Here is a 25,665-nt window from a genome sequence, read left to right on the forward strand (position 1 = left end):
TTACTATTTTGTATGTAGTGATCATATCGCCTCTTTTTCTTCTATCTTCTAGTTTTGGCATATTTAATGCCTCTAACCTCTCCCCGTGGCTCTTTTTCCTTCAGTTCTGGGAGCCATTTAGTTGCATGTCTTTGCAACTTTTCCAGTTTATTGATGTGCTTCTAAACACTTTCGCGCTCTGGGCCCCCCGAACGCCTCACTACCCCAGGTGGGTTTGGGCGTTCCACAGGAGCGCGAGGGAGAGCTTGGTAAATTCTGAAAAGTGTATACTCTTTTCAACTTTGTCACCTCAATTCTCGTCCTAAGGTATTCAATTTGGTATCAGTGTGTTCGCAATAGAATTCTCTACAGGATTAAATGCATATCAACTCCAAAAGCCCGGCTTACCATCCGCAACAAACAGAGAAAGTGAGAAAGTTACATGGGAGTGCACAAGCGTGATAAAATGTTCACACTGTTATATGACAAAGAGTGCTGAGAAGACGGGACACCACGAGCGTAGCTCTCATCCTGTAACTACACTTAGGTAATTACACTTAGGTAATTACATTATTTTCAGTTTTATCAACTCAATTTTCGTCCTAAGTCTTTAATTTTGGTATCAATGTGTTAGCAATAGAATTCCCAACAGGAGTACATGCATATAATGTAAAAAAACAGCAGCGATCTCCACCCGCCAACATGATGAAAATAGGCCGCAGTAACCAGAAAGAGTGTGCTGCGCCACCTCACGTGCCTCTCATTACATTAGAGAGCGCGGTAATTCTGAAAAGTGTATACGTTTTTCAAATTTGTCATCTCAATTCTCGTCCTAGGTTTTTCAATTTGGTATCAATGTGTTCACAATAGAATTCTCTACAGAACTAAATGAATATAAATCCCAAAAGCCCGGCAAGAAAGTGAGAGCGTCTTACCCGGGAGCGGGCAAGAGCTTCCTCTTCACTTCACTCTCTTCATTTCACTCTCTTCACTTCACTCTCTTCCCTTTGGACATATCAGTTCCCATCCTAGGTCTTTCATTTTGATATCATTATGTTTGCAATAGAATTCTCTATAGGCGTGTATGCAAATATAAAGTCCTAAAGCCTGGCATACCACCCACAGCAAACAGAAAAAGTGATGGAGCATTACCTGGGTGAGCGCTAATAAAGAGCAATAAAATGGGTATTCTGTTTTCAACTTTGTTACCTCAATTCTCGTCCTAGGTCTTTCATTTTGGTATCATTGAATTCGCAATGAAATTCCCTACAGGAGTATATGCATATAATGTCCAAAACTGCGGCAAGACCTTCCCGAAAACGCTGCTACTTTTGCCGCACGGAGGACTCGATGCCGAGTCCTCGCCGGACCTCCCTCTAGTTAACGGACGACTCGATGCCGAGTCGTCGTAGAGCATAAGTGTTATTTAAGATATGGGCATCTTGCAACTGCTGCATATTCCAACTTTGGTCTAACAAAAGTTGTGAACAATTTCTTTAGTATTTTGCCATCCAGACTAGGGGGTGTTGGTCGCTTCGGTCTTGGTTCAGTTCCCACCCCCCTCGTCCTTTCCCTGCTGTGGTTCGGTCTGGTCCCCCTTTCCCTGAATCTGGCTCAGAGACGTCTGAGGGTTTTGGGGTCGGGGCAGGGTTTAGATGGTGTTGAGACTTGGGCAGTCTCGGGGAATGGCCCTTCCAGGGTGGTGACAGAGGCATTAGAGTCGTTCCTCCCTGCCGAAGCGTCTGGGTCTGACCAGTGGGCCTCTTTTCTTCCAGCTTTTATGGCTGTGCCAGCCTTTTCTTTTGAAGCCGGGGCTTTGGGAAATGACCCGGCCCCGGGTCCTGATGTGGTGGTTCCTGGGGCAGGGGAGTGGCTGACTAGGGGGCCTTAGGCCCCTTTGGACCCTGCCTGGATTTTTCTGCTCTCTGAGCAAGGCTTACTGTTACAAGGAGTGGGGTTTCTTTCTTCCCCCCTTCTTCGTACGAATTGGATTTGGTGTCTGCCCCTCCCCAGGTTCGGTTCCATGTCCCTTTGGGTGCTTCGGTCCTTCCTGTCTTTCCAGAGGTTTTTGCCTTCCCGAATCCCACCTCATGTGGTGCAGGAGGCCTTTGCGACTTACCTCCTGCGCGACCCGGATTACACCTCTATTATGAATCCATCTACGTTCAGGTTTGGGTCTTTGTTCCCATATTGGATTTGTTATGAGGTTCCGGAGTTGTCCTGGCTGGCGGACTGTCCTGTTTTTGCTTTGGAGGGTTGACATACTTTCTATCGTTCCTGCATGCTTGATTGGCGTGAGGTGTTGATGGTGGTCCAGGTTTTTCTGGGGGGCGAGTTTGAGCTCCTCAATGAGTGCTTGTTCACCCCTGCCCTTCCTCGGGATGTGGGCGTCGTGCAGCTTCATGTGCAGGTTCCCTCCATTTCGGCTGCACTGGTTGCTGAGGACTTGCATGCTCGTGACCTGCTGGCTTTGGTTTTGCGTTTCTTTTCCCTCCTGGAGCTGTCTGCAGAATGGCTTGAGGAGGACGTGGAAGCGCTTGGGGCCGTTCCTGGGTCTGGCGCCTTGGGCTCGGTGGCGCGTGCGTCGTCAGCCTTGTTGAAGCTGTTTGCGCCTATCCTGCAGGATGCGGTGTCACTGTTTTATGCCTCCCGGCTCGTGTGTCGGCAGGCGGTGCTTGCTTCCTCCTTGGAATCTGCTTGGGCTCTAGCTCTTATGATGTCTTCGCCTTTTTTGTCCCTTGCTGATTCTGCGGTGGCAGAGTATATGCAGGCAGCTTCTGCTAGCTGTCATCCGATGTCCGACTTGTTGGTTCTCCGAGGGTCCCGGGTTGGGGGGGGGGGGACCTTCCCGGAGGGCTTGGGTTTCACTCGTCGTGGTAGACCACTAGTGCCAGTTTCGGTGCCGGCACCAACTTGAGACCCGTCTTCGTCTGGTTGGCGCGGTGTTTGCTCTGTGAGAAGCTCGGGTTCTCATAAGGGGCGTCGGCCCTGTCTCGGTTTGTCCCATTAACTGGGCAATGGGGATGGGGGAGGCTTGCTCTGTTCGCTCATGCCTGGTCTCACGATTTGTGGGCTTTTCAGTTCATTTCCGATGGCCTGCGGTGGCATTGAGTGGCCCCCGCCTCCTTCGGGGTGTTTGGGGGCTTGCATGGCAGACCTCCTCTTCTGTGCTCTGTCAGGTCATCTTGGAGTGGGTGCGCTTGGGCATGGTCGAAACGATGACGTCTCTCAGATGGGTTTCCCGTCTGTTCTCTGTCCCGAAATGGGACTGTACAGACCTGCGGTTCATTCTGGACTTGTCTCTTGTCTGAACCCCTGGGTTCATTGCCCCTCCTTAACCCCTTTGTTCATTGGCCCCCCCCCCCCCTTTCGAATGACTACTGTCCCAGGTCCAGCTTCTGTTGGAGTCGGGCACTTGGACGGTGTCCCTGGACCTCCGGGATGCATGTTGGCATGTTCCGATTCATCTGGGGTTCATTCTCCTGTTCAGGTTGAACCTGGCACCTCACATTTTCACATGCCTTACCTGGGTCCTAGTGGCCCGTCTGTCTCCCTTACATGTTTGGGTGCTAGCCTATCTCAAAGACTGGCTGGTCTGGGCTCCCAGCCGGTCCACTTGTCTGCTTGCCAGAAATTTGGTTCTTTCCTAGCTCGCCGGGTTTGGGTTCTTGGTGAACTGGAGAAAGTCCCATTTGGCCCCCTCCCTAGTTCAGACTTGGCTGGATCTTGTTTGGGACTCGTGGACTGCTTCCTTGTCTCTCCCTCCAGAGTCTCTCCTTCGGCTGCGGTCCCGCCTTTGCCCGTTTCTGGGGGCTTCTGGGTCACTTGGCAGTTGCTCAAGGGTTTGTGTGGGAGTTTGAACTTTGCCGTGATGGTCTACCCTCCTCCGGTGCAGGGATTTCTGCTCTTTTATTCCTTGTGATTGGTTTGTTTGCTTGCAGCCATTTCCTTCTTTTCTGCCAAAGAATGAGACAGCTGTTCTTCAGAAGGATCTTTGGGTTGTTGATGCTTGGTTGGTCAGGCCGGGGGTGCATCATGTGTTGTGTCCGGTTGCAGCTCTTCTCCGTTATTTGCGGGCAACGGCTATCACGTCCCTGGGTGCACTCTGGGTTGATCAGGTTTCCCTTCTTCCCTGTTCAAGGGTTCAAGTCTCTCGGGTCATCCACAGGGTTATTCGGTCCAGCCAGCTTGCAGTCTCTCCTGGTGCCCATGACATTCGTAAGTTTGCTGCTCTTGCTGCCATCTTTAGCAACATGTTTTGGGCTGACATTTGGGTGCGAGGGATTTTGGTGGTCGAACAGGGTCCTTGCTGCATGTTACTTAATGTTCCTGGGCCTCGTCGAGCCTGTGTCGCTTTGGGTCGGTGATTGCAGCCAGTTGTCTCGACTTCGTGTTGAGGAGCGAGCAACGACCGCCTCCCGGTTAAGTCCCTCTTATTTTCGTCTTTTAGTACGTTGCTCCAGGGATCCGACGGGGCTCCCCTCAGAAAACCAGCATTGAATGTAATGAAACTGCGTTTTCTAAGTGAGACCTGGAGGCTCCCCGGTAACCCTCCCTCCCTCCAGTCGGCGTTTTTTTTGTGCCTTTATCCAACCTCAGAACTGGGGACTTGGGTAGCTGGCACAAGGGGTCTGGGTCTCCCTCTTTCCCCTCCCCAGGAGGGCGGGGAAAGGAGCTGCACAGACAGCGACGTGGTCCACTAGTTTGGCTTTCAGTAGCAATTTCTTAACCAGAATAGGGTTTTGGGATGCTTAACTTTCTGGGTGCTTGACCCGGTCGATGGCAGACATAGAATGCTTCCATCCACATGGAGGTTTCTATAGGTTATTGTTCCTCGTGTCTCTCTGAGAAGGGCCTGGTTCTGGCTCGTGGTCCCCGGTAAGCCTAAGAACTCCATTCACACTGACTGATGACAAAGTCTAATATTAGCAATATCAGCCTGGATAGCTTTGGGGAGCCTCCAGGTCTTACCCAGAAAATGGCGTTTCATTATATTCAATGCTGGTTTTTTAGGTCCAGATATATGCTGTCAACCCAACCATCTCTTTCCTGTGAAATCTCTGTTGTTCGATCATAGAAACTGAGTAAATTCGTTTCACAGGATCTTCCAGATTAACACTTTCGCCCGGGGATGACGCAGCATTGCGTCATCCACTTTAAATAATCACCAAAAATCAGGTTTTTATCCAATTTTTGGGGGACTGGTTTTAAAATACGCGCCGATGTCTTCCCATTTTCCTTGTTGAGCCTCGTGGCCCTCAGGTGGCTTGGCACACGCCGTGGGCCCATTGCTTTCGCTCCACTGTTGTGACCAATGTCGCCTCCCCTCGCATCTCAAACGTGTGAACATTTCGCCTATTTTCCGTGGTTATATTTCTTACTGCGGCTTTAGAAACTATCTACGCTTACTCCACGATGGATAGTGATCATGAACAAGGCCCTTCCAGGAAGAAAATTGTGAAAGAAAGGCTTGAAAAGGGCGGGAATTGGGAGTGTAGGTGGAAGGCGGCTGAGCACTCACTCGCGGCTAACGTGTGGCCCGTCTTCAACTCGTCGGCGGTTGGAGCGTGACCAGGTTTTTTATTTGATATGCTAATGTTCCTCTTGAGAATTCTATTGCGAACCCATTGAGACCAAAATGAAAGACCTAGGATAAAAATTGAGGTGACCAGAGTGAAAATAGTGAAAACATTTTATCGCGTTTGCGCGCTCCTGGGTAACTCGTTTGCACTTTCTCTGTTTGCTGCGGGTAATTAGCCGGGCTTTTGGAGTTTATATGCATTTAGTGCTGTAGAGAATTCAATTGCGAACACAATGATGCCAAACTTAATCTCGTAGGACGAGAATTAACCCTTACACTGCTCAGGGGTCCTTGGGACATTTACACCCCTGTGCGCAAGAAAAAAAAAAATTCAAAATTTTTTTTTCGTCTTCTAAACATGTTAATTTGTGTCCCCTGAGCATGGAAAAAAAAAATCGTAGGTGACATATTTTGGGCGCAATTGACCGAGGAAGTCTGGCAAAAAGTGGGCGTTGACAGAGCGGTCGTCAGACCCGGTCAGCGTCACCCGCGTTGACAGATGGGAGTTGCCACAAAGATATTATTACCTAATTGTTTCAATGTCTCCGATTGATTTTTTCTTATTTTTTTTTGGAGTAATATTATTCAATAGTGTGTATTGTAATATATTTATATAATAAAAGTGGTTAATAATCGCTATACTCAAAAGTATGATGTGCATATTAGTGATTCAATTATTATGTTTATAAAACTATAAACAAATAGTTTTGCTGCTATTACACTCTATACACAGGTTATATATAAGTATTGGCATGTTTTGGTCACCATAACGAACCACTAAGTTGGTATTGAGAGTCGAAAAGCAACGAGGAGTTACCGCCACACACCAGCCAGCCACTCGCTGCCACTCTCTCAACACACGCACTAAACTTTCTCCCCCCAACAATACCAGTTGTGGTGTTATTACACTATATACAGACGTTATATATAAGTATGTGTATATTTTGTTCACCACAACTGTACAGCTAAGCTGATATAGTTAGTTCAGGCACTAAGAGTCGTCGCTATACACAGATGGCGGCTGGCGGCTCCCTCACTCTTTCAAGGTCACACGCAGTAAACTTTCTCCCCCAACAATACCTTTTGCAGTGTTATTACCCTATATACACATATTATATATAAATATCTACATGTTTTATGCACTGTAACTGTACACCTAAGCTTGTAATTACCTAAGTGTAATTACCTAAGTGTAGTTACAGGATGAGAGCTACGCTCGTGGTGTCCCGTCTTCCCAGCACTCTTTGTCATATAACGCTTTGAAACTACTGACGGTCTTGGCCTCCACCACCTTCTCACCTAACTTGTTCCAACCGTCTACCACTCTATTTGCGAAGGTGAATTTTCTTATATTTCTTCGGCATCTGTGTTTAGCTAGTTTAAATCTATGACCTCTTGTTCTTGAAATTCCAGGTCTCAGGAAGTCTTCTCTGTCGATTTTATCAATTCCTGTTACTATTTTGTATGTAGTGATCATATCACCTCTTTTTCTTCTGTCTTCTAGTTTTGGCATATTTAATGCTTCTAACCTCTCCTCGTAGCTCTTGCCCTTCAGTTCTGGGAGCCACTTAGTAGCATGTCTTTGCACCTTTTCCAGTTTTTTGATGTGCATCTTAAGATATGGGCACCACACAACAGCTGCATATTCTAGCTTTGGCCTAACAAAAGTCATGAACAATTTCTTTAGTATATCGCCATCCATGTATTTAAATGCAATTCTGAAGTTAGAAAGCATAGCATAGGCTCCTTGCACAATATTCTTTATGTGGTCCTCAGGTGATAGTTTTCTATCTAGAACCACTCCTAGATCTCTTTCTTTATCAGAATTCTTTAAAGATTTCTCACATAATATATAGGTTGTGTGGGGTCTATGTTCTCCTATTCCACATTCCATAACATGACATTTATTAACATTAAATTCCATTTGCCAAGTGGTGCTCCATATACTTATTTTGTCCAGGTCTTCCTGAAGGGCATGACAGTCATCTAAATTTCTTATCCTTCCTATTATCTTAGCATCATCAGCAAACATGTTCATATAATTCTGTATACCAACTGGTAGATCATTTATGTACACAATAAACATCACTGGTGCAAGAACTGAACCCTGTGGTACTCCACTTGTGACATTTCTCCATTCTGATACATTGCCTCTGATTACTGCCCTCATTTTTCTATCAGTCAGAAAATTTTTCATCCATGATAGAAGCTTACCTGTCACCCCTCCAATATTTTCCAGTTTCCAGAACAACCTCTTATGTGGAACTCTGTCGAAAGCCTTTTTTAGGTCCAGATAGATGCAGTCAACCCAACCATCTCTTTCCTGTAATATCTCTGTGGCTCGATCATAGAAACTGAGTAAATTCGATACACAGGATCTTCCAGATCGAAAACCATACTGTCTGTCTGATATTATATCATTTCTCTCTAGGTGTTCAACCCATTTAGTTTTGATTAGTTTTTCCAATACTTTCACTATTACACTTGTCAATGATACAGGTCTATAATTGAGGGGGTCTTCCCTGCTGCCACTTTTGTAGATTGGAACTATGTTAGCCTGTTTCCACCCGTCTGCTACGATTCCTGTACACAGGGATACCTGAAAGATCAGGTGAAGTGGAATGCTGAGCTCAGATGCACATTCTCTCAGAACCCATGGTGAAACGCCATCTGGGCCAGCTGCTTTGTTCTTACCGAGCTCCTTGAGCATTTTTTCCACTTCGTCTCTAGACACCTTTATGTGTTCTATGTTGTTCTCTGGAATTCTTATTGTATCTGGTTCCCTAAAGATTTCATTTTGTACAAACACACTTTGGAACTTTTCGTTTAGTGTTTCACACATTTCCTTTTCATCTTCCGTGAATCTATTTGCCATTTTCAACCTCTGAATATTATCCTTTACCTGCAATTTGTTGTTTATGAATTTATAGAATAGACCTGGTTCTGTTTTACATTTGCCCGCAATCCCTTTTTCAAAATTTCTTTCTGCCTCTCTCCTCACTGCCGTGTAGTTGTTTCTCGCATCTTTGTATCGCTGGTATGTTTGGGGGTTCGGCCTCTTCCTGTATTGATTCCATTTTTGTGTCTTTCGGTCTCTAGCCCTCTCGCAATTTCTATTGAACCAATCCTGTTTCCTAGTTCTGCATCTCTGTTTTGGTATAAATTTTTTTGTGCCTTTATCATATATTTCACAAAACTTGCCATACATCTCATTCACTTCCTTGCCTAGCATCAAGTCTGTCCAATTATACTCACTAACAAAATTTCTAAGGTCACCATAATGTCCTCTCCTGAAGTCTGGTTTTTCATCTGCTTCAACCTCCATATTTTCTTCCAGCTTATAACGCATTGCATACTTTATTCCCAAAAAGACATGGTCACTTTTACCCAAGGGAGGAAGGTACTGAATGTCAAATATCTCTTCCTCCTTCCTGGTAAATATCAAATCTAGCATGGAGGGAACGTCCCCTTCCCTCATCCTCGTAGCTTGTTTAACATGTTGATACAAGAATGTTTCCAGGATGAGGTCTACAAATTTACAGGTCCAAAAATCTTCTGTTTTAGCTTCATATGCTTCCCAGTCTATGGATTTCAAGTTGAAGTCACCGACTATCAACAGTCGTGATCTATCGTTATCCGCTCTCGCTATAATCTCTCTCATTATTGTTATAAGACCTTCACGTTTACTATCTAGCTCCTCCTTTGACCATGTGCTGCTTGGCGGTGGACTATATGCATTTATCATCATTAGTTTATCATCCTCATAGCAGATCTCTAGTGCTATTATGTCAACTTCTTGTGGATTGGCAGTCATTATTTCCTTCACCTTTAGGTGTTCTTTTACCAGCACAGCAACGCCACCGCCTTTCCTAATTTTTCTGTCCCGTCTCCAAATTGAGTAGCCTCTTGGGAATATGACCTCATTTAAAATTACATCTTCAAGTTTTGTCTCCGTGAGTGCAACAATGTCTGGTGTCTGCAGCTGTATTACATCACTTAACTCCAGTATCTTCGATCTCACTCCATCTATGTTGGTGTATGCAATCTTCAGGAACTTGTTCCCCCTCTCCTTATTCTTCACTCCCCCTCTCTCTATTGATTTTGTTGGTTTGCCTTTATGTACCACTTTACTGGTTTGCCTACCCCTATCACTTTGTAGAAAAAAGAATTTATTTCTTCTTCATTCCTGCTCTCATTTAAATGTTTTGCCTCGGCGAGATTCAGTTTCAGCTTCTCTCTATCTTCTTTTGTAGTGCGCCCAAAGAGCATAGTGGCCACCCTCTAAACAGCTAGACAAATCGTGCAGACGACGTCACCTCCGTCACCCATATGGCTCCTCCCAGCATAATCCTTTTGCTGTTATTACACTAATACACACATTATATATAAGTATCTACATTTGTGTTTACTATAGAGAACCAATAACCTGGTATGGTGAATGCAAACAATAACAGGTGGCCACACAGTCAGTAAACGATGCTGTCTCCCTCCGTCACTCAGCATCACTCCTCCCACAGCGCTAATTATTACAACAATCCTGCAATTATCACAACCCTGGTTATTTATATCACAGTCATTGGTCATCTGTAATATTGTCATTGCTAAATAATAACAATTATATATTTATTTTGACATTTTTCGGCGATGCTGTGGTCACAAGCTGAACATCAATGCTGTTCGCTCATGCTGCGTGCGCCGGCCTTGGTTGCTCCAACAGTACTGTGCCTCTCACACCTGAGAATATTGCCCACGATTTTTTTTTAAAATGGCATCTGTTTACAAGAGCCCTGAGGAAGCTACTGTGAGCCCCGTGTAGCCGCGGGCCATTTGAATCAGGCCTGGCACCCTATAGCGTATATATACGCCATGCGCACCATGGGACATGTTACTCAGGGCGTATATATACGCCATGCGCAGTTTAAGGGTTAAGGGGACAAAGTTGGAGAGTATACACTTTTCAGATTTTACTCGCACTACCGTGACACCCTGGGTCCCATATCGCACAGTTGAGGGGTGGCGAGTGGGGTGCACCAAAGTGTTAAAATCCATACCGTCTGTGTTATTTTATAGTTTTCTCCAGGTGTTCTCCCCATTTAGTTTTAATTATTTTTCCAATATTTTGACTACACTTGTCAATAATACAGGTCTGTAATTGAGGGGGTCTTCCCTGCTGCCACTTTTTGTAGATTGGAACAATGTTAGCCTTTTTCCACACATCTTCTATGACTCCTGTACACAGGTATGCCTGGAAAATCAGTTGAAGTGGAATGCTGAGGCTCGGGTGCACATTCTCTCAGAAGCCACGGAGAAACTCCATCTGGGCCAACTGCTTCGTTCTTACAGTGGAACCCCGGGTTATGAGCGTCCCTATTTACGAGTTTTTTGGGTTACGAGCCCGATTTGGTTGGAAAATTTACATTGGAATACTAGCATTGCATCGGGTAACGAGTGTGTTGATATGCGTACGGGTGGACCTAGCACGTGGTGGCACGGCGATCGCCCCTCAGTTTACCATTGCCTCGCATCCAGTGACTATCCCGCCTGAATTCTTCACAAGGATTTACAGTTTTTTGTTGGATATTTGGCCGTTTGAGCATAAAAGTTGTTTTAATATATCTCGCATTGGGTCCCAGGAAAGCCAGTGGTGAGGTTCAAGTCAAGAAATCGCATGTGAGGATGAGAATAGAGGAAAAACAAGAGATCATTCGGAAGCATGAAAATGGTTCATGTGTTGTTGAACATTGTAGGCAGTACAACAAATCCACGTCAATGATATGCTCTATACTTGCCAAGAAAAAGGACATTATGAGTGCTAAAGTGGCAAAAGGCATATCTACAATCACGAAACAAAGACCACAAATACTTGAGGATATGGAAAAGTTGTTATTAATTTGGATACACAACAAGGAGTTAGCAGGTGATAGTGTTTCAGAGGCCATCATTTGTGAGAAAGCCAGGGTATTGCACGAAGACCTTGTAAAGAAAACCCCTGGAACGAGTGCAGATACGATAGGCAAGCAGGGGATGGTTTAACAAATTTAAAAATAGGAGTAGTATTCATAGTATTGTGAGGCATGGGGAGGCTGCCAGCTCAGATAAACCAGCGGCTGAAAGATTTATTGAAGAATTTAAAGAGTTTGTAGAGGCTGAGGGATACCTACTGTAACAAGTGCTTAATTGTGATGAGACAGGACTGTTCTGGAAAAGATTGCCTAAGAGGACATATATTACCAAGGAGGAAAACTCATTGCCCGGACACAAGCCTATGAAAGATAGGTTTATGCTTGTGCTGTGGGGAAATGCGAGTGGCGATTTGAAAATTAAACCCTTTCTTGTGTATCATTCTAAAAATCCAAATAATGTGTGTGATGTGGAGGGCTAATAATAAGGCATGGGTGACTAGGATTTTTTTTACGGAGTGGAGGACTGATGTGGTGTGCCCTGCCATGCAAAAATATCTGCAGGAGAAAATTTGCCACTCAAAGCCCTGCGTCTCCTCGACAATGCTCCTGCTCATCGTCCAGGCTTGCAAGATGGATTGTTGAACAGATAGAGTAATTTTCTCACAGTAAAGTTCCTTCCTCCTAACACCACTCCTCTAATTCAGCCTATGGACCAGAAAATCATAGCAAATTTTAATAAACTTTATGAAAGGGCACTTTTCTGGAAATGTTTTGAAGTGACTGAAGCCACAAAACTCTGCCTCAAAGAGTTCTGGAAACACCATTTTAAAATTTGTAATGCTTTAAAACTCGTTGACAAAGCCTGGCAAGAAGTGACTCAAAGAACCCTGATCTCTGGCTGGAGAAAATTGTGGCCTGAATGTGTGCCAGAACTAGACTTTGAGGAGTTTAAGCCTGTAAATGAAGTGCCCATTGTTGAGGAAATTGTTACTCTGGGTCGGAGAAAGGGCTTGGAATTGGATGGTGCTGATGTGGAGGAGTTGGTGGTAGAACACAACAGAGAACTGACCACCGAAGAACTCCAAAGTTAAAAGTTTTTGAAAGAGTGATTAGGAATCAGCTTTCTAGTTTTATGGAAAATAATGAGCTACACAACCCAGGATAACATGGCTTTAGAGCAGAAGGATCCTGTCTGTTACAGTTACTCAGCCATTATGACAAAATCACAACAGCTTTAGAAGAAAAGCAAAATGCAGATGTTGTATACACAGACTTTGCAAAGACATTCAACAAATGTGACCATGGAGTGATAGCACACAAAATGAGGTCAATCGGCATAACTGGTAAAGTAGAACGCTGGACACTCAACTTCCTGTCGAACAGAAGACAAAGAGTAGCAGTCAACCAAATAAAATTGTCCAAATGCAGTTTAAAGCTCTGTACCTCAAGGTACAGTACAGTCCTTGCATCACTGCTTTTCCTTATTCTCATATCAGATATAGACAAAAATACAAGTCACAGCTTTGTGTCATCCTTTGTAGATGACACAAAAATCAGCATAAAAATTACCTCTGCTGAAGATATTGAAAAACTTCAAGCAGATATTAACAAAATTTTCAATTGGGCAGCAGAAAATTACATGGTGTTTAACAGTGATAAATTTCAGGTACTCAGGTACGGCAAAAATGAGGATCTGAAACATAATACAGGGTACAAAACACAATCGAATCTGCCCATAGTAGAAAAACAGCATGTCAAGGATTTGGGAATAATGATGTCCGACGATCTAAAGTTTAGGGAGCATAACCAAGCAAATATTGCACCAGCCAGAAAAATAATAGGATGGATTACGAGAACTTTCAAATCCAGGGATCCCATCACAATGGTTGTACTTTTCAAATCACTTGTGCTGTCCCATCTTGAGTACTGCTTGGTACTCACTTTCCCCTTCCAGAGCAGGAGAGATTACTGAAATAGAGGGAATACAGAGAACTCGTATGGCATGCATAGATGCGAAAAAGCTCCTCAATTATTGGGATCGTCTCAAAGCTCTCCAAATGTACTCACTAGAAAGGAGACGAGAGAGATACCAAATAATATACACAAGGAAGATACTGGAGGGCCAGGTCTCAAATCTACACAGTAAAATAACAATGTACTGGAGTGAACGACATGGAAGAAAATGCAGAATAGAACCCGTGAAGAACAGGGGTGCCATAGGCACAATCAGAGAACACTATATAAACATTAGAGGTCTGCAGTTGTTCAACGTCCTCTGAGTGACTATAAGAAATATTGCTAAAACAATCGTGGACATCTTCAAGAGATAACTGGATTGTGTTCTAAAAAAAAGTGCCAAACCAACCGGGCTGTGGTGGGTATGTTTGTTTATTTATTTATTTATTTATTTATTTATTTATGCATATACAAGAAGGTACATTGGGATTGTGAGGATACATAATATGGTAATTACAATCTTGTAAAGCCACTAGTACGCGCAGCGTTTCGGGCAGGTCCTTAATCTAAGAAAATTTTAAGTACGTAAATACTTGCAAAATTCATAAAAAATGATAAGTTACAAGGCGAAAAAAACAAAATATGAGAGAAAATTGTAGGTATATTAACCCTTAAAGTGCGCATCACGTCATATGACATGTTGGAAGTTGTTCCAGTCAACTGCTCATCACGTCATATGATGTGTTGGAGTACTGCGCAAGATTTAAACAGCCCGCGGATACTCGGGGTTCACTACACCTTCATCAGGGCTCTTGTAAACAGACGCCATTTTTTTTAAAAATCGTGGGCCAAACTCCCGGGTAATATTGGTCTCAGTATTGAGTGAGCTACCAAGCCTGATGCAAATGCAACATGAGCTAACAGCACTGCTGTTCAGCTTGTGACCACAGCATCGCCTAAAAATGCCATAATATACTTGTTCATGCTATTATGTAGCGATGATATTATTACAGAAGACCCCTGACTGTGATAAAACTGACCAGGGTTCTGATACTAGCAGGATTGTGGTGATATTTAGCGCTGTGCGCCATGGAGGGAGGAGTAATGCTGTGGGAGGGAGGGTGGTGGCGATGTCTTCTGACTGTGTGTGGCCACCTTTTATTGACTGCACTCACCATACCAGCTTAGTGGTTCGCTACGGTGAACACAAATGTAGATACTTATATATAACATGTGTATAGAAGGTATAAACAGCAAGAGGAGAAGGTTGGGAGCTGCCATTTTGGTGAGGGCGGTGGCGTCGTCTGCACGACGCCACCATGCAGACGACAGTGTTGTTTACTGGTTACCACGATGGTCTTTGGGCACCATACCAGTTTATTTGTACAAGTATGGTGAATAAAACAGGTAGATATTTATATGTAATGTGTGTATATAGCGTAATAACACCAAACAGTATGGTTGGAGGAGAAATATTAGTGTGTTTGGCCTTGAGGGCGGCAGCCATCAGCTGACTGTGTGAGGTCCTACGTCTTTGTGCCTTTACTCACCATACAAGCTTAGATGTACAGTTATGGTGAACAAAACATGTAAATACTTATATATAACGTCTGTATATAAAAGCAAAAACAGTATGGTGGGTGGAGAATGGTGGTAAGTCAGGTGAGGTGAGGGAGGGAGGGAGTGGCAGCCAGTGGCGGGCTGCCACTGCCACTCAGCATACCAACTTAGTGGCTCGTTATGGTGAACACAAATGTAGATACTTATATATAACGTCTGTATATAGTGAATAAAAGCAAAAACAGTATGGTGGGAGGAGAATGTGGGTGAGTCAGATGACTTAAGGGAGGGCGTGAGTGGCTGGCTGGTGCACGGCGGTCACTCCTCGTTACTTTTTGACTCATAATAGCTACTTAGTGGTTCGTTATGGTGAACAAAACGTGCAGATACTTATATATAATCTGTGCTTATAGTGTAATAACCGACAAAGTATTTGTTCACTGATTGATGAACATAATTGAATCAACAATATGCACACCATATTTTTTAGTACATCGATGATTCACTCATTTTATTATATAAATATATCAAAATGGATGATATATCATTATTATACCATTAATGATGGTATCATTATTGATTGCAATGACAGCGTGAATGGTAGTTGACAAAAATTGGTAGTCACAATACAGCATATGGCTAGCACATAAAAGAAGACAGCAATGAACACAATGATAAGGTTGTTTGGGTTAAATACATAAAAATTAGGAGATTGGGTAACACTAGGTTAACACTAACATGAAATTTGGTACTTTTTGGTTTTGCTTTTAAATAAGGCAAAAGTTTGACAGCTTTCAATTCACTAGGGAGTGAGTTCCATAGACTAGGTCAGTTAATTTGCATAGTGTTTACACAGATTGTTTGACCCTGGGGATATCAAAGAGATATTTATTTCTGGTGTGGTGATAATGGGTCCTATTACATCTGTCCAGGGAGAGTTTCAGAGCATGGTTTTCATTTAAGAACAGGGTTTTGTAAATGTAGTTGACACAAGAGAATGTGTGGAGGGAGTTAATATTTAGCAAGTTTAGGGATTTAAACAAGGGAGCCGAGTGTTGTCTGAAAGCAGAGTTAGTTATTATTCTGATAGCAGATTTTTGCTGCGTGATGATGGGCTTAAGGTGGTTTGCAGTGGTAGACCCCCATGCACAGATACCATAATTAAGATAGGGGTAGATTAGTGCATAATATAGTGAGAGGAGAGCAGAGTTAGGAACATATCTTATTTTGGAGAGTATACCAACTATCTTAGAGACTTTCTTAGTTATGTGTTAAATGTGGGTGCTGAAGTTGAGTCTGTTGTCTAGGAATAGGCCAAGAAACTTGCCATCATTTTTATTACTGATGTTAATGTTGTCTATCTGTAGCTGAATTGCATTTGATGATTTGTTTCCAAATAAGATGTAGTAAGTCTTTTCTGTGTTTAATGTTAGTTTGTTACTTGACATCCATAAGTGGACTTTTTTTAATTCATTATTCACAACATTATTTAGTGTATGTGGGTTGAGGTCTGAATAGATAAGGGTAGTATCGTCAGCAAACAATATAGGTTTAAGAATATTAGAGACATTAGGCAGATCATTGATATATATAAGAAATAGAAGAGGTCCTAAGATACTGCCCTGTGGCACTCCAACGGTAATTGGTAAAGTGGAAGAAGTTGTATCATTGATGGTTACCTATTGGTGTCTGTCACCAAGATCGGATCGGATGTAGTCAAGGGCAAGGCCTCGGATTCCATAATGCTGGAGTTTAAGTAAGAGGTAGTTGTGATTAACAGTATCAAAGGCTTTTCTTAGGTCAATGAAGAGTCCAATCGAAAACTCATTTTTGTCAAGGGCTGAGTAGATTACGTCAAGGAGACTAATGATTGCATCGTTGGTGCTCTTTTTGGACCGGAAGCCAAACTGGCAGGGGCTGAGTATGTCGAATTTTATGAGGTAGGAATAGAGCTGTTTGTAAATAATTTTTTCAAATATTTTTGATAGAATGGGTAGATTTGATATTGGTCTATAATTGTTTATGTCTGCCGGATTGCCTCCTTCATGGACTGGCGTTACTCTTACATTTTTGAGGATATCAGGGAAGGTGTGACACTCAATAGATTTGTTGAACAGTAGGGCTATGGGTGGGCAAGGGCATGGGAGGCGCACTTGTATTCAATGGACGGAATTTCACTGGTGTTCCCTGCCTTGGTTTTTAGAGTGTGTATGATGGACACAACATCTGCCGGGCTGATTGGTGAAAGGAGAAGAGAGTTTGGATAGCTGCCTGAGAGAGATGTGGTAATATGTGTCTGAGTCTGTGGGATTTACTGGCAAGATTAGCACCAACTGATGAAAAGAAACTATTAAATTCATTTGCCATTTCTAAATCAGTTGATGGTATATCCCCATCCTTGTAGAGTTTTATTTGATTATGTGAGTGTTGTTTAGTTCCTAGGATACTAGAGATTGTTTTCCAAGTGCTTTTCATGTTGCCTTTTGCTTCATTGAATCTATTCACATAATATGCAAGTTTTGCCTTTCTTATGATACTGGTAAGCATTGATGAGTACCTTTTAGCTACTTCCTTTGAAACTAGGCCAATCCTAAATTTCTTTTCATATTCATGTTTCTTGTTGACTGAGTTGAGAATGCCACTTGTGAGCCATGGATTGTTTAATCTTTTGTCAGTTACTTGCTTGGTAAGAAGGGGACAATGAAGGTTGTAGAGGCTTAGAGTTTTGGAGAGGAAGAGGGTTAGCTAATGAATTTATATCCTGGGTATTATTGAATTCAGAATCCCAGTTAATATTGTGAAGTGCATCTGTAAGATTGCCTAAAGCTGATTCACTGTGTAGCTTAATAAAGTTTCTTGCTTTTTGGTGTTGTTATATCCATGTTGGCTATGAGAAAGGTAGGATAGTGGTCAGTTGTTCTGTCATAGATTATACCAGATACAAGGGGAGCTGTTATGTTTGTCCATATGTGGTCCAAGGTAGTGGCTGATGTTTGAGTGACTCGGGTAGGTTTGGTGATTGTGGGGATTAGCATACAGGAGTTCATGCTGTTAAGGAAATAGTCAACTTGAGAGCAATTTTGTTGACCCAGGTCAATATTGAAGTCTCCTCCCAGAATGGTGTGTTTTTTGTTGAAATTGTTGTTTATAATAAGATTCCTTAGGTTATCTGAGAAAGAAGCTATGTTAGTGTTGGGAAATCTATAGATGGCTCCAATAGTCAAAGAGGATTTAAGGGATTTAATTGTAAACTGAGCAAAAGTATATTCACTGTAGTCATCTCTGTCACTAATAACACTGTTGCAGATAAATGTATCTCGGTAATATATGGCTGTGCCACCCCCTTTTTTATTAGGCTTACAGTTATGAATGGCTTTATAACCAGCTAAGTTGTAGAGTTGGGTATAGTCTTTATTTAGCCAAGTTTCTGTTAAAATAATGAACGATAAGTTAGTACCTATTGCTGTGAGTAATGCATTTATATCGTCAAAATGTTTACCAAGTGATCCAACATTTTGGTTATAAACTGATAGACAGGTGCTATTTTGAAGTTTGTTTTTAGCCTGGTGTGCTGTGAAATACTTGCAATACTGACGATCAATGTGCTGGTTGGTGTAGATATGAGACAGAAGATTTTGATCAGGATCAATATCAGTGTGCATATAGATGCAGAGGGCTATGTGGGCCTGCGGGCCGCTCCAAGCAACAGCCTAGTGGACCAAGCTCTCACAAGTCAAGCCTGGCCTTGGGTTGGGCTTGAAGAGTAGAAGAACTCCCAGAACCACATCAAGCAGGTTGCATCCTGAGGAGGGTCAGTAATTTGACCCTGGGTGGGGGTGGGGGGGGCTCAATGCACGCATAATATGTACTGTATATATAACCTGGCTTCCTGTCCCCTGACACAATGAATTAATACATTCTATGCTGGTTTTATTTAATTGTACTGCCTGGCTAATTGAAGTGTAATAATGTTTCAGCTGCTTTGTATACCAATTTAAGTACAAATTGAGATGGAACATAGCCATTTGTAAAATTATATCTATTGTATCTGTATGTACTTCAACACCAAGCTTCTGTCCAAAGGCAGGGAGTTATTTCTGTGCTGTATATTTGTATCTCAAATTTGCAAAAAACTAGTAGTGATTTGGCAAGACTTAGTAAGAATATTCCTTAGTTGGGAGAATTCAGATTGTGATCACTTTATAGTTGACTACTTTCTCTGCTATGAAATGGAGGCCAGTTTTGACCCTAGTAGTTTGTACTTAGAAAGAATTATGATAGTGATTACTGTAGCAAAAAGTCTATTATTATTACATTTTCTGGGGGGAGCCCCGTCGGCTCCCCGGAGCTTTACCGGCTGATATGCTAATGTCAGACTTTGGCATCAGTCATGTGTATGGAGTTCTAGGGCCTACCGGGGACCACGGCCAGAACCTGGCCCCCTCAGAGAGGCAAGGGAAGCAATGGCCTATAGAAACCCCCGTGTGGTTGGAAGCATTCTATGTCTGCCATCAACCGGGTCAGGCATCCAGAAAGGTAAGCATTCCAAAACAAACCCCTATTCTGGTGAAAATTGCTACCTAAGCCGAACTAGTGGATAGAACTCAACAGAAAACAAGGAAACTAGTATGACGTCATACGTCACCGCGCCGCTGTCTGTGCAGCTCCCCCCTCCCCGGGAGGGGGAAGGGGGAGCCCCAGACCTCCCACGCCGGCTATCCACCCATCAGTTCTTCGGCTGATGCTATAGGCAATGGTTATGTGCTCCGGCTCCAGTGGTTGTTGTTTCAGCACTGTACCTAGAGTGTGGTGTCTGTTTTCTAGGTGGTGCGTGAGCCGGGAGCGATTCTTCAGTACTCGGGCTGCATGCGCCTAGGGTTCCCTTCCCTAGGTGCCCTGTAAGTACTGCCCTTGGGGCTTGGGGCCACCTTCCACAAGTTCCTTGGGTCCTGTCCCTGCTTGGCCGTTTACTGCTTGGTTTTCGGCCGCTCTTTGTGTGCTCGGGTGTTCTGTCTCCCTTGTTCGCCTTAGAGTAAGGGGCAGTGTTTGCACTGGTGGGGCGCGGGGTACTGTGCAGCTTGTCTTTACCAATCATAGCGGCCGGCTCTGTTCCGCTTGGGTACGCTGTCCTGTTGCGGGGTTTTCTTTTTCTTTTTGTTTATCTACCTGGTGGGGGGGGTCTGCCTTCGTTCTTGCCCCTTGTGTTCTGAGTATTTTCTGGTGGTACCCCCTGCTAGGTCCCCGTGAGTGTACACGTCCCGGGGGTTCAGCTCTTAGAAAGTTGTTTGGTAACTTTGGGTGCCGGTTAGCAGTACCCTGCCTGGGATTACCTGAGCGCGAGTCCTCTTAAAGTAAACACTCGGGACCCTGGGAAACCCCTGGGGGCGCGTGGGTCCGATGGATGTGACCCCAGAGTCCCCCCCTCGCTTCCAGCGAGTTTGAGGGTTGCTCTCACCTTTTGTCTCTGGGTGACTCTGTTTTGCCTCCGTCTGCTGCCTGTGGGGTCGGTGACACCTTCGACCCGGAGTCCTGCGAGTTTGGTTGCTCGTTGTGGCTCGGTTACCCAGTTGTGCTAACAAAGCGGGTGCGGGCAGCAAGGGCGTTGCACTTGAGCCTTGGTGGTGGCAACGTTCTCGTGGTTTTCTCCCCGGGAGCCCCGGGGCTGCCCCGTTGTAGTTCGTTTTGGGACTTGGGGGTGTTGGTTGCTTCGGTTCCATCCACGCCCCCTTGTCTTTTACCTGGTTCACCCTTCCTGCCTGTATCCGGTTCCTTACCGTCTGTAGGTTCGGGGCGGGGTTTTTGGTGGTGTTGAGAGTCGGGCAGTCTCGATGAATTCCCCTTCCGGGGTAGTGACGGGGGCATTTGGGCCTGTTCCTCCAGCCGTGTTGTATGAGTCTGCCAGTGGGCTCCCTTCCTTAGTGTTTTCACGGCTGCCCCGGTTTTCTGGTACGGCCGGGGCTTTGGGGGAACGGCTCGGCCCCGGGGCCTGTCGTGTCGGTTCCCGGGGCTGGCAAGGGGCTGACTTGGGGGGGCCTTGGCCCCGTTAGACCCTGTGGGTGTTTTTATCCCCCTCTAGGCAGGGCTTGTGGTTACGCGGAGTGGGGTCTTTCCTCCCCACTCGCCGTACGTGCTGTTGGACGTCGGCCCCTCCCCGGGCTCGGTTCCTTGGCCTTTGAGTCGGTTGGTTCCGTTCTGTGGGTGGATGTTTCCTCCCCCCGTTTTTGAGATGGTGTTTTTGTCATGTTTCCCCGTTCGATGGGGTTCTGCGTGACTTCTGATCTCGGGTGCGCCTGCGCCTTCGTGTGCCTTCGGGACTAGTGTTGGCTTCTGTGTTCTCGAGGGTACGGGAAGGTTTTTCGCTACTTCCTGCATTATTGGAACGTCTGTCGGCTCCTCGTACTTGTCGCCCTGTTGGGCTACTTGTCGCCCTGTTGGGCTACTTGTCGCCCTGTTGGGCTACTTGTCGCCCTGTTGGGCTACTTGTCGCCCTGTTGGGCTACTTGTCGCCCTGTTGGGCTACTTGTCGCCCTGTTGGGCTACTTGTCGCCCTGTTGGGCTACTTGTCGCCCTGTTGGGCTACTTGTCGCCCTGTTGGGCTACTTGTCGCCCTGTTGGGCTACTTGTCGCCCTGTTGGGCTACTTGTCGCCCTGTTGGGCTACTTGTCGCCCTGTTGGGCTACTTGTCGCCCTGTTGGGCTACTTGTCGCCCTGTTGGGCTACTTGTCGCCCTGTTGGGCTACTTGTCGCCCTGTTGGGCTACTTGTCGCCCTGTTGGGCTACTTGTCGCCCTGTTGGGCTACTTGTCGCCCGGTTGGGCTACTTGTCGCCCGGTTGGGCTACTTGTCGCCCGGTTGGGCTACTTGTCGCCCGGTTGGGCTACTTGTCGCCCGGTTGGGCTACTTGTCGCCCGGTTGGGCTACTTGTCGCCCGGTTGGGTTCCTTTTTAGGCTCTCTGCTTCTTTGGCCGGTTTTATTGTTCCTGCTTCTTCTTTTGGCTCCTTTTCTCGTGCAGTAGTCCTGGCTGGCGCATTCCCGCAGGGAGGGTGTGCGGTTCGGCCAGCGTGTTATGCGCATGCGCCGTGTTGTTTGTTTTGGTCTGGGCGGTGTTTCAGTGCTGGGGTCTTGCGCCCATTTTTGCTACAGTGCTTCGCCTCTCCCTGTTCTCCTGCGGGTCCAGCAGGGTCCGGCTCTGGCGTCTTCACCTGGCGGTGCTCCCAAGTTCTTCTGGGCTCGGTTGAGTCGTGTCACATTCGTGCCACCATTCGCCAGGTGAGTTTCTGCGGTCTGGCGTCTTTTGGCCGGGCGCTGGATGCGGCGGTGTTTATATACCTGTCTTTATTTAGGTATATTTTTGTACGACTGAGATCGTTCGCACACCAGTGACTGTCCCTTTATCACCCCTTCCTGTCCCCCTCATGTGCATGTCCATCCCATGCTGGAGTCATTCAGGGGACCCTCCTTTTTTAATGTTGTGAGGTGTGGGGGTTGTGGGGTTGGTTCTGTACTCACTTGGTGAGGCTCCTGGCTGTGCTTGCAGGATTTGAGCTCTGGCTCTTGGGTCCCGCCTATCTGGTAGAACTTGTGGGATAGTACCAGTGGAGTGCAGTGGTGCTATTGGCACTTTTGGGGAACACTGTATTACCATCAGTGGTCTGTGCTTGTTACACGACCTCCTTGCGAGCATAAGCCTTCTTGCTGGTTCGTCCGTGGACTTCCAGGGCGCACTGGCCTGTTTTTGTATGGCAGTTCCGGCACGTCCTGGTTGTGGGGGTATGTGGGCCGGTGGACTGCTCCTAGCAGCTGCCTGGTGGGCCATCCTCTGGCCGGTCTGGCCTGACCTTGGGCCGGGCTTCAGGTGTAAAAGAGCTCCCAGTACCTCATCCAGCAGGTATCGAGCGGGGTTTCTCCGCCGTCGGTCGCCTGGTGCAGGTTTCTGGGCCTGCAGGGTTTTGTTGTGTCTCTGTTGGCCCTGTCTGGGGTCTGCCTGCTCCGTTCTCTGCCTTTGCAGAGGGGAGTTGCTATTTACATGTTGCATGTTGCAGTGGTGCCTGTTGCTGCTGCTGCACGTGTGCATTGGTACCGTGTTTCACGGTGGCGTGTCCTTGTTCCTGTGTCCGGTTGTGGAGTGGCACTTTGCTGCCGTTTTGTGCCTGGAGATTGCGTGGGGTTTTTGTCCCTGCCTGATTGTCCACCCCTGGTTGTTCTCCTGTTTTTTTTTTTTTTTTTTTGTGCTTCTGCTCTTTCTTCCTGCAGCAGGGATGTTCTGCGTGTGTTCTTAGGCGTTGGTCAGCCTGTGTCCTGTGATGTGCTTCTTTGTCTCGGGTAATTGCAGTTGTTCGTGCCCCTTGGTTCGGGTCCTGTTCTGGCGGCGACCCTTCCGCCTTCTTTGGTTTTCCTAGCTTGCCCTGCCGTTTTTTTTTTTTTTGGGGGGGGGGGGGGGGTTCTTGCGATGTCTCGCGTCGGACCCGTCGTTTCTGAACTCCTGGCGGGCTTGCATGCTTTGTGGAGTTTTTCTGTTCGGCAGACGTTCCATCTTTTTGTGCCGCCTGGGTTTCGGTGGTCGCGCCCGAGATTTTCTTGCGGCTCCGCCTTTTTCCTGGGCTCGGGGGGGCCTTGTCTGGGCTGCTTATGTTCTGCCTCGTGGTCTCGCCTCCGGTTGGTGGTCGGGTGGCTTCGTGGTAGGTGTCCCACCTGCGTGCTTCTCTTGGTGGCAGTATGGGGTGTTTTGGCGGTCCTTCCTTTTCCTGTCCCTTCTTAGGTGGTTACTCTTGTTAGCTTGGTTTACTCTCGGCTTGGTTTTCTGGTGGGGGTTGGGGGCCGTCGTCTTGCCACATACTGTCGCCTCTTTTCGTGCGGCGCGGGCGGAGCCGCTTCAGCTTGCTTTCGGTCTTGGTGTTGCTTCTGCACCGTTAGTCAGCTGTCTTGTGCGTCGTTTCACCTCCGGCCTGTTCGTGCGCCGCTTGCACCATCCTGGTCTCTGGTCAGCGTGCTCTGTCTTCTCCTCGGTTGGTAGTGCCCCTTCGGTTCCGGTGTGTTTTTTCGTCGGCTCTTTCCTTTGGGCCTTTGCCTCTGGGGGTCGGTTCGCCGAGTTTTCTTGCTCCTTCGGTTTTAGCGTTTTGGTTGTTTGATGGCAGCAGTCTCCATCTTTTCTGGCGCGGGGTGGGGCTGCTGCATTCTGGAGGGGTCCAGGGTTTGTTGGTGCTTCATTGGTTGGGCCGGGGGTGTGTCGTTTTTGTGTTCAGTGGCGGCCCTCCGCTGTTGTTTGCGTGCCACGGCGTTTGGGTCCGGAGTGCGTTTTGCGTTGATCCGGTTCTGTTCTTCCCGGTTCGCGGGTGATGGTGTCCCGGGTGGTCAGCCGTGTTCTTGCGGCTAAGCTGCCTGTGTTCTTCCCTCATGCCTGTGGCGTTCGTGGCTTCGCTGCTCTCGCTGCCGTCTGGGCGACGTGGCCTTGCAGTCTTTCGGGCATGGATTTTTGGTGTTCGTGCAGGGGCTTTGCTGCTCGTGGTTCTCGGGTTGTTCCCGGGATTTTCGGGGCTGTGGCGCCTTGGGTTGGCGTTTGCTGCCGGTTGTCTCGCCTCCTTGGGGGGTGCGTGGTGTCCGCCTCCCGGTTTTGTCCCTTTGACCTTCCTCTGTGGGTAGTTAGCTCCGGGGAGCCGACGGGGCTCCCCCCAGAAAACCAGCGTTGAATGTAATGAAACGCCATTTTCTGGGTGAGACCCGGAGGCTCCCTGGCAACCCTCCCTCCCTCCGGTCGGCATTTTTCGCGTGTTTTGACATCCAGCCTCAGAACTGATGGGTGGATAGCCGGCGTGGGAGGTCTGGGGCTCCCCCTTCCCCCTCCCGGGGAGGGGGGAGCTGCGCAGACAGTGGCGCGGTGACGTATGACGTCATACTAGTTTCCTTGTTTTCTGTTGAAAAGTTCTATCCACTAGTTTGGCTTAGGTAGCAATTTTCACCAGAATAGGGGTTTGTTTTGGAATGCTTACCTTTCTGGATGCTTGACCCGGTCGATGGCAGACATAGAATGCTTCCAACCACACGGGGGTGTCTATAGGCCATTGCTCCCCTTGCCTCTCTGAGGGGGCCAGGTTCTGGCTCGTGGTCCCCGGTAGGCCCTAGAACTCCATACACATGACTGATGCCAATGTCTGACGTTTGCATATCAGCCGGTAAAGCTCCGGGGAGCCTCCGGGTCTCACCCAGAAAAGGGCGTTTCATTACATTCAACGCTGGTTTTTTTTTTATTTTTAGAGTGAGTATATAGCTCCATGTGACCAACGGAGGGCATTTATCTCTGGATTTACTGGATCTGCTGGAACTGCTATTGTTACCGACACTGATGCTGCACTCTGGACCGATGGCCGTTATCACCTTCAAGCAAGTCAACAAATGGATGAAAATTGGACATTAATGAAGCAAGGTACAATAGTTTTAAGATTGCATATGGTTAGGTTTAAAGTCTTCTGTATATTTCATTCATTTTCCCAATTTCATATGCAATTTTTATACTTGTGTAATTGTCTCATGACTTTTGGCTCATAAATTGTTGAAACTAGAAAGGCAACACAGGCAACACCACAGAGGAAGGGAACCAACAGACCGGGCTACTAAATTCTACAAAGGGTCAAAGGGGGGCATTTATGCAGCCACAAAGGGTCAAAGGGGACATTTATGCAGCCACAAAGG

At 46.2% G+C, this 25,665-nt stretch overlaps 1 protein-coding gene across 4 annotated transcripts in view; it reads left to right on the top strand.

The window, feature by feature from the left end:
- ApepP (Aminopeptidase P) overlaps nt 1–25,665 on the top strand; it is a 334,482-nt gene that overhangs the window by 32,850 nt on the left and 275,967 nt on the right. For all 4 annotated transcript variants that reach the window (XM_069309418.1, XM_069309421.1, XM_069309419.1 and 1 more), the window contains one exon: nt 25,231–25,399. In XM_069309418.1, the coding sequence (XP_069165519.1) occupies nt 25,231–25,399 (169 nt within the window). The remainder of the gene's footprint in view (nt 1–25,230; nt 25,400–25,665) is intronic.

Source organism: Procambarus clarkii, chromosome 65, assembly GCF_040958095.1.
Source record: "Procambarus clarkii isolate CNS0578487 chromosome 65, FALCON_Pclarkii_2.0, whole genome shotgun sequence".
NCBI classification, from domain to species: domain Eukaryota; kingdom Metazoa; phylum Arthropoda; class Malacostraca; order Decapoda; family Cambaridae; genus Procambarus; species Procambarus clarkii.